The 9,709-nt window shown below is 41.5% G+C and overlaps 1 protein-coding gene across 2 annotated transcripts; it reads left to right on the top strand.

The window, feature by feature from the left end:
- Nucleotides 1-315: 315 nt before the first annotated feature.
- OXA1L (OXA1L mitochondrial inner membrane insertase) lies at nt 316-8,605 on the top strand. 2 transcript variants are annotated; one of them, XM_072150234.1, is made up of 10 exons: nt 316-492; nt 1,909-2,025; nt 2,775-3,012; nt 3,104-3,247; nt 3,439-3,524; nt 4,480-4,644; nt 4,722-4,826; nt 4,921-5,083; nt 5,685-5,765; nt 7,885-8,605. In XM_072150234.1, exons 1-10 carry the CDS (start codon nt 400-402, stop codon nt 7,989-7,991), a joined length of 1,299 nt encoding a protein of 432 aa, XP_072006335.1. In that variant the 5' UTR covers nt 316-399; the 3' UTR covers nt 7,992-8,605. The 2 variants fall into 2 exon arrangements, with proteins under 2 accessions (XP_072006335.1, XP_072006343.1); XM_072150242.1 differs by lacking the exon at nt 316-492 and adding an exon at nt 508-645.
- The last annotated feature ends 1,104 nt before the right edge of the window (nt 8,606-9,709 follow it).

Consider the following 9,709-nt stretch of genomic DNA (forward strand, 5'->3'; position numbering starts at 1 on the left):
TGCCGCATAGCATAGAACCACTTAGGGATAGGGTGGATTGCGCTGATGTGCAGATCTGCTTCCAGTGGAAACCGGGTGTAACGTCTGTGCCCCACCACCATGTAACCTTGAGAACGTTTTATAGAAACCAAAGGTCATTTCACGTTGGAAGCTAAAGTTCGGCTCAATGTTAAAATAGTGCGGCAACTGCTGCTCTCATGACTCTGCTACCATTAAACCCCATCAACATACGTGTAACCGTAACTAACGCCACTCAGTATACTCCCAACTACAGAGGACCTGCACCCAACCCCCGCCCTGAGCGCCCTCTCTGTGTCTAGTCACAACCCGCACTGCGCCTGCGCGTGAATCTCCTGACATCGGTCGCACGGAACTGACGTCACGGACGTCACGGACAACATGGCAGCCATCAGTATGGAAGCCGCATGCCGGGCAGTGCTGGGGCGAAGGTTACAAAATGTCTGGAGGGTTGCAGAAGTCGCCGAGCGCCAGGTGAGGGTCTGCTTGTTTGGTGCAGCTATGAGGGCGGGATTGTTAGTTGTGACCGGCTGCGGATCCGTCCATGTGTGAAGTACAAGCTCCTTGGAGGTCATAGACTTGTCAGCAATAGACAGATCTCCTATCATGATGCGGAACCGCTGCGTGGTACTACGCCAAGGTTATATAGTATCTTCACAATGAGATGGATGATGTAACTGTATATAGAGGGCACAATATGTCACAATGTGTGGCCCATGGTCCCTTATTGAGGTGGAGCAATTAGGTGAAGTAAATTCCTTATGAGCGCAACCCTAACCTTCTACGTGGAGGAAATTATCTTTGTTCAGCTTAATATTAGGGTTGCATCTTCATTTCTTCATTATTTTTCTTGTATGTGACTCACGAATGTCTTGTATTTTGATCACTCTTGCTAGAAAAAACAGCACGACAAACAGCATCCTGTCCCGTGGCTCTAGATAAATTCATACACATTTGTAGCGGTTGATACGTTTACATAAAATATGCACTGGTTACTTAAGGACAGATTTATATTCACTGGAAGCAAACAAAGAAGCTTTCAATAGCAGGACAGCAAGCAGAGATCTAGAAAACCATTAAGAATTGATACAGAAAGTATATTGGACAATTGTATAACTTTTCCTTGCACAAACTATTTTAAAGAGAACCTACCACCACGAATCTACCTATAAAGGTAGATCGGGTGGTAGGTGGATGTAAGGGACGTGAGGAGAGCTCTTTTTAGAGCTAATCCTCACGTCCCCGCTAACATTTGGGAAACTTTATTAACCTAATATGTAAATTTAGTTATGCGGCTACTGGGGCGTAGAGTAGCAGGCACGAGGCTACACAGCGCGGCTACTCCACGCCCCGGTAGCCACATTACTCCTCCTACCCTGTTGTGTCCGGGGCGCAGCTCCTCGTAGCTGCGTGCCCTCGTCTGACAAGCCGGCTACTGCGCATGCGCAGTAGCTCCGGCCTCGGAGCTGGGACTGCTCAGCCGGCGTTCTGCGCATGCGCAGAACGCCATCATATCAGACGAGGGCGCGCAGGTAGGAGGAGTAATGTGGCTACTGGGGCGTGGAGTAGCCGCGCTGTGTAGCCTCGTGCCGGCTACTCCACGCCCCAGTAGCCGCATAACTAAACTTACATATTAGGTTAATAAAGTTTCCCAAAAGTTAGCGGGGACGTGAGGATTAGCTCTAAAAAGAGCTATCCTCACGTCCCTTACATCCACCTACCACCTGATCTACCTTTATAGGTAGATTCGTGGTGGTAGGTTCCCTTTAAATATTTGCTGAAAGTGGACAACCCCTTTAACATGTAAATACTTGTTACCAGAGTTTTCTTGATGCAAAATCTACTTAATTATTGATCAATCAAACTGTATTTGATGTATTATGTTCACAGTATCACAGATGCCCAGCTACATCTCGTCTGCGCAAGGTTCGGACCATCGGTACTCATCAACTGCTGGTCTTCACAAATGTCCGCCTCCAAAGCACTGTGGCCACAGCTGCAAGTCAGGTAGGTGCCAGTGCCTGATGCCAAATAAACATCTCAACCAATAGAACAATAATCAGCAGTTAAAGGGATATCCCCAGACCCCTTATGTCATGCAAATAGGTTGGTCTTATATTGCATGGTCACTACATTCTCTTTAATAGCACATGCCTTCTAGGTCAGTTAAAGCATATTTGCCATCAGGATCAAGGAAGGTAAACCAACCACACTGACATACTGGGCTGTACCTCTGTGTCAGGATCCGCTCCTTTTGTAGCTTCTAAACTAGCTTTTAATATTATGCAACTGAGCCTGAGGGGCGCAAGGCTTCATATGGGTTAATGGAGCTTGGGGCCCCCTAGGGCTTATTTGCAAAATATTTAAATGCTTTTTTTCTTAAAAACAAGGGCACAAAAATCTTAAAGAAGAGTGGATCCAGACAGAGTGGGCACACACCAGTATGCCATTTTTTTTAGTTTACAATCCTTTATCCTAGTGCTAAGATGTGCATCCCAGCAGTACATATAGCACACATAGGATAGGATTGCCGTTTTATAGCATTTATCAGGTTACAGCAATAATGGGACGACATGTCTTTTGTTTTTATCATATCACTTGATCTTTACTATAAAATTCTGTAAATCATTGTATTTCATTTGTGGAAAAGACAGTTTGATGGTTTGTTCCGTGGTTTGGCGGCAGCCATGTAAAATGTCATTTAGATTATTCATATTATAAATTCTTATTTATCCTACTTCTTGTTTTTATTTTAGATCCCTGTTGTCTCAGAGGCACAGGTAACATCACCTCCTCCCCTTCCTATCCCAGAAGCTAGCCTTCCACCACCAATCTCAGAAGTTGCACCCACAGTGATAGAAGCTGTTTCTCAGGCAGAACAATCTTTGGTCGATTTGGGACTTGGAGGATACAGTCCTGTTGGATTGATCCAGAACTTCTTGGAAATATTACATGTGAATGTAGGCCTTCCATGGTGGGGGGCTATTGTGACAGGTAATTTTGTGATTAGGAATAGCGCTGTATATATCTTTTATTTGCATTGGGGTGGTCCTTTTGCTTATTGTCACATATTGTTGTCTTACAGGCACAGTCCTAGCACGTGTTCTAGTTTTTCCTCTAATAGTGAAAGGACAAAGAGAAGCGGCAAAACTGAATAACCACATGCCTCAAATGACTGCCTTGACAACACGAATGAACGAAGCCAAGCGTTCAGGCAACAAGTTTGAATGTAAGCATATAGAAAAAGAGGAAGATGTTGCTCAGAACAACCAATAAGAGACCAGCTCTTCTTTTTACATTTGTTAAATCAGTCACTGAACTGGTTGCTATGAGCATCTCCTCCCCTGTATTTTATAAAGCATCTAGGTCATAAGATGCAAACACTGAATCTTACAAGGAATTTATTTCTTTGGTCATCAGTTTCCAAAGCATATTCTGACCTCACACTCTACCAGAAGAAACATGATGTAAATCCCCTCCGTGGATTTTTGGTGCCTCTGGTGCAGGTACGTTGTGTTTACTCATTTGTATTGTCTGTAGAATTTTTTTTTTTTTTATAATATTTCACTGATGGTTTAGTAATGTGTACTTTAGTTCTCTACTTGAGCTGTAAGCGAAATCTGCTTTCTATGCTTTCAACTCTTGGTGAGCTTGTGTCTATATGCAGATGTCAATCTGAGGAAGCTGCAAGGGGATCAAATGCAGTGACCTGAACCTCTGGAAAGCAAAAGAGGGTGTGCTATAACCTACCTCAATTCATGTAGGCACTATTAATGATCTTTCACCTCTACCCTAATGGAGTTTGCTTAAGAGCAGCTGTAGAATCTAGGATAAACAGCAGGTTATCTACCCTTTTATATATAGTTTATTACATAAAACTTTTGAGACTGATCAGTCACTTTAAAGTTGTGAAACAAAATAGTCCATTTCAGTGACAGTGAGAAGAATAACTTAGCTGGTGTAATATTTGTGCATGATTAAATGCCCTGCGCTTAGGTTGGCTGGTAAGAATAGGTGACTTGTGAGTAGTGGCCATCATAAAAAGTTTAGTAGTCTACCCACTATTTTAGGGCATCTCGACCGTTGTCTCCTTCCAAGGTTTTCATCTTACACGTGATGTTTACTATTAGCAGCTTTGTGCACTGCAAAAAATACTGCAGCCACATGTGCGCTTATAAAGAGCACACGACTCTGTCTGACTTCAAAATATGAATTGACTTTGATATATATTTATTAAAAAATGTGATGATTGAAGTCTTGACAAGTGACAGTTCAAGGAACAAGGTTATCTTTAAGCTGCTGGTGACATTTGTAGCAAATGTTATTCAGGGGGATAATGGCTTTGAATTCTGCAGCCAGATGGAACTACAGAACCATTCTTGTATAAAGTACATGTTTTTTTGCTATATAAACCATATGCTGATCTTCTTGTCATAAAATTATCTATCTTCTTTCTTCCAGGCCCCAATATTTATCTCCTTTTTTGTGGCTCTGAGACAGATGTCCTATCTTCCTGTTCCAAGCATGCAAACTGGTGGTCTCTGGTGGTTTGCGGACCTAACAGCAGCCGATCCATATTATATCCTGCCACTAGTAGTCACTTCCAGCATGTGGGCAGTTCTAGAGGTAGAGACTTTTTTATTTTAGTGGTTTTATAAGTGGTTCCTCTTATTCGGATCTAAATTTAGTTTTTTGTTTTCTAGCTTGGAGCAGAGTCTGGAATAAATAACCCCAACCTCAAAATCATGAAGACCGTTTTTCGTGTTATGCCACTTGTGATTTTACCTCTTACCATCAACTTCCCCACCGTAAGTACTTACTCCAGTCCTTGATTAATGTTGACCTGTTGTTTCTGTTGTGATTTATGAGAATATTCACTTTCCTTTTTTTTTCTGCTTATAGGCAGTTTTCACGTATTGGGTGACTTCAAACTTTTTCTCTATAGCCCAAGTGGCTTTCCTAAGAATTCCAGCTGTTCGAACAAAGCTGAGGATACCAGAGCAAATCAAGCATGATGCATCTGTCCTCCCCAACCAAGATGGCTTTGTAAAAAGCCTGAAAAATGGTAATTTCTGTTTAAACAACAAAAAAATGCATAATTGGGACCTTCTTACCTCATTGTGTCTGCAGCACCAATTAACTCTTTGCTCCTTCTTTCCTCATCCATAAGCAAATACAAGGGGATAACACACACACAGTATTTTTTTTTTGTGTAATTGAATGTATGTGTATAAATAGTAGATGTTTTGGGGGTGCACAAACCATTGAATTCTCAATATTAAAATACTTTCAAGGAGAGCACAGTTCAACACTGGTCATTTAAAAATTTAAATACTAAGTTTTTCTTGGCAACAGTCCCTCCCCCCCCATCCTAAATCTATAAGCATTAGTATTTAAAGTACTCAAAGTACTGCTCAAAGACTTCTTGTGCACATCGTGAGCCCTGTGTTTATGAAAGTCTAAGGTATTTAAAGATCTGCCTTCCTTGAATGCCATTCATAATTTACCAAACATCTTCATCATAGTTTTTATTGTATGTGCTTTTGAAAGTATTGCAGTAGAAGCCTCTGCACCTGATTCCCTGCACGCTTTTAAACTACTTTTACCCTTATAGTTAAGATATGATTCATATCACTACAAAAAGGCTTTTTACATGTGTCCTGCAGGATGGAAGAATGCACAGTTGGCTCAGCAACTGGAGGACAGAGAACACCGAATTAAACATCACCTGGACATTGCAGCAAAAGGTTAGTGGGGTCTAGTATGAACATAAGATAAATCTTATTTACATAAACAAATTACAGATATCAGGCGTTTTTTGTATTTCTTGGCCAAGTTTTCACACACTGCAGTAGGGATTATGGCCCACTCCTTCGTACAGATCTTTCAGGTTTTAAGGCTGTCACTGGGAAACATTGAGTTTCCACTCCCACCAAAGATTTCTGATTGGGTTCAGGTCTAGAGACATGCTAGACCACTCCAGGACATTGAAATGCTGTATACAGAGCTGCTCCTTAGTTGCCCTGGTTGTGTCTCTTGGGTCATTGTCATACTGAAAGACCAAACCATGACCCATCTTCAATGCTATTACTGAAAGGAGGTTTTTGTCTAAAATCTTGGGACACATGGCCCCATCAATCCAACCTTCAATATGGTGCAGTCATCCTGTCCCCTTGAATAAAACCACAGCTGATACTTGATACTACAAAGTTCTATTTTGGTTTCTTCTGACCACATGACCCTCTCCCATGCCTCCTCTGGATCATCTAGATCAGTGGTGGAGAACCTTTGGAACGGGTGCCAGAGGTGGCACTCGGAGCTCTTTCTGTGGGCACCCAGGCCTTCACCCCAATTTAGAGTTTGCTGGATAGGACGCAAGGCTTTCCCCTGTGATCCAATACAGCCCAGGACGTGCCAAGCTCAATGCTATTTTAAAGCAACATCCTTGGGTGCCAGGACTACAGGAGGAGCAAGAAGGTGTGGATAGAGATGGATTATCGCTGGAGCTCCTGCTCTGGGATACCTGATCCTTCCTCTTCAGGGGACCCTGGCGGGAAGCTATGATCCAAATTTCTCCATCATCTTTCAATTGTATTGGTGAACTCAGTATGCCAATTCAATTAAAACCTGTGATACAGCAGGTTAAGTTACTGCTTAAATTGCCATGTTGGTACTTCGAGACATATAAGTGGGTTTTGGTTGTAGCTTGGGCACTCTGTCTCCAAAAGGTTCGCCATCACTGATCTAGATGGTAAGTGGGAAACTTCAAATAGCCCTGGACATGTGCTGAATGATACTAATCCATCACTCCATAGGCCGTTACTATCCGGCTTCAGGTCATTGACAAGGTCCTCCTGTGTAGATCTGGGCTGATTCCTGACCTTTCTCAGAATCATCCTTGCCCCATGAGGTGAGATCTTTCATGGAACTACAGATTGAGGAAGGTTGGCGGTCATCTAGTGTTCTTCCGTTTTCTGATACTTGTTACAACAGTTGTTTTTCTTTTCACCAAGCTGCTTGCCTATTGTCCAGTAACCCATCGAAACCTTGTGCAGGTCTGGTGTCCTAAGTCAGCTCTTCCAGGTCTTGCCCTTAATGGAGAGGTTGGGGTGCGATGGGTTGAGTGTGTGGCCAGGTGTCTCTTACACAGGAAACAGGTTCAAACACGTATATACAATGTTTAAGATTCTGTCTCTCACAGTTGAAGTGTACCTACAATAAAAATTACAGACCTATTCATTCTTTGTAGGTGGGAAAAATTGAAAAATCACCCTGGAATTAAATACTTATATATTCTTATACAGTGGGGGCAATATGTGGACATATTAGAGGAATTTTGGTGGTTATTGATGCCAAAATCCATTGTGTGAACATAACCCTATTGTAATTACTTTTTTTTATATATCCTATAATGCATAAATATGAGTGTTGAGAAGCAATCAGTGTCTTCCCTTGACGTATTATATATGCACGTAGATGTAGGTGAATCATTTGTATTTTGAGGGAAAACTATTGGTCACCTAAACATGTGTCAGTGTAGTGTAGTCATGTATGGATCTGTTTTCAGAGTAAGTTTATCACTGGAGATTTTCTACTGGGGGTTTGATGCTCTGGTCTACTAACCAGCTGATTCTGGCTGACCTGGGCACTGAGATCAACATAGATAACAGTCCTAGAATGACTACTGCGAATTGTGTTCATGCAGTCACTGTGATTCCAGTGCCATGCATTGGACCCACATTGGAAATTAATGAGATTTCCCATGAATAAGTCATTGATATCAGTAAGTGGAAATGGAAAATCCTTTAAAGTTTGATGATTTTTTTGATGAAGACCACTCCTTATGTGTATGTATTATTTTCACAGGACCACTGCGACAGACCTTTGCTCAAAATCCTTTACAGCAACGGGAGAAAACGCCTGTATCTCCAAGAAAACCGAAAGCAAAACCCTGGCAAGACACAATCGGATAAACCTCTTTAACCAGTCCTGATTTGATCTCAGGCCCATTTGGAATTCAATGAACTTGTCCTGGATGATGGACTCTGAATGAGCAAAAAAAGACCAAGTAGAATTGTGGACCCTGTCTAATGTGTTTATTTAAGAGTAAATGCCAATAAAGGCTATAATACTCATCTACTCATCACATTGGATGTTGAGGCAATTTTATAAAGTAAATGGACAATTCTATGAAGTCATTGTAAAAAGTTTGGACCTTTTATCTTGCAAATAGTACAAGCTGTCCTGGTGCTAGTGAGTAACGTTCAGGTACAAAGACTAATGTTCCCAGACTGTAATGTAAAAACTATGATTCCACACTTATGCAGAGATTTATTAGAGGTGCCTTCAGAGAAACTTTTCTAGTTGCTGTTGGTAACCAATCGGAGCTCAGCTTTAATTTTATAAACTGTTGTGAGAAAATGAAAGCCGAACTATGATTGGTTGCCATGAGCCACTAGAACAGTTTTGCTCTGAGACACTGATAAATCTTCCCCAGATTTATTTCCATTTAGGTCCCATTGACATTATGATTTTGCTGTTTATCTGTCCAATATGGTTTCACAAATAAATCTTCTATAAAAGTGTATTCGTTTGTGAACCAATTGAGTCTAATGGAAAAAAAATGAATACATTCTCTATTTTGGCACCTTTCTGTCAGTATTGTCTTCAAATGGATGCAAAAGATTATTCCAGGATTTATTTGGTTACTAGGGAGAGATACCTGTCTTCAATCTGGTAGACGTTTATACCATGGCAAAGAAGAAGTAAAGCTGTTAAGGGGCATTTAGTCTGTTTCTTCACAAACTTTTCTAATGAAGTATATGAGAAAAATGTTCACAACACTCCCACCCCCACTCCCTTTCCCATCCGTATTTAGAAGAAAAAACTGTTTTTAAAATAATCAAATGAGCCTGTTCGTCTTTTACACTCTGCACTAGTGTGGGCAGGGCGAGGCGGGAGGCAAGATGAGAGCAGTGAATAAATTAAAAGCACTTTAGGCTCATTAGAATATTTTAAAAAAATGTTTTTCTTCTAAATGTGGCCAGTCCTGACTATACTGAAATCAGATTGCTGCAAAGGGGGATGGGATGGCGAGGTGAGTAGTAATCATCTATCGTCTGGGAATCTGATGGTAGATGTCCTTAAAGTTCATAAATTCTCCTCCTTATATCACTAGAGGGAGCTTTTGAGCCTATTACATATTTGTACATTGATTTTTTTTTTTTTCTTTTTTTGTTAAAGGGGTTGGCCTCCTTGATCTTAAATAATTTTAATTGTGCCCATTTGATATAAAGTTATCCCACACCCTGGTGCCAGTACCAAGTGATAAATCCACCGGTTCTTCTTCCCTCTTGCGTCCCGTGGCTTCCAGGATGGTGCCTGAGTAGATAGGATCAGCTGGGCGCCATCTTCGCTGTGATGTAGCTCTGCACATGTCTGTCAGAGCTGTGCCTACGCTCACTGAGTGTAAGCACCGCTATGAACACTCACAGCAGAAGATGGGCTACATTGCGGGAGCGCACACAGAACCGGGGAATGTCCGGATTGAAGAGGCTGCCGGATTGCACAGGAGGATTTTGGAACACTGGAGAATTCCCTAGAAAGCCCCACAAAATATGTCTTTAAATTGTTTAATCTCATTAAATATAAAAATATACTATGTGATCAGATAAGATCTGATAATACGCAT

Source organism: Engystomops pustulosus, chromosome 1, assembly GCF_040894005.1.
Source record: "Engystomops pustulosus chromosome 1, aEngPut4.maternal, whole genome shotgun sequence".
Classification (NCBI taxonomy): domain Eukaryota; kingdom Metazoa; phylum Chordata; class Amphibia; order Anura; family Leptodactylidae; genus Engystomops; species Engystomops pustulosus.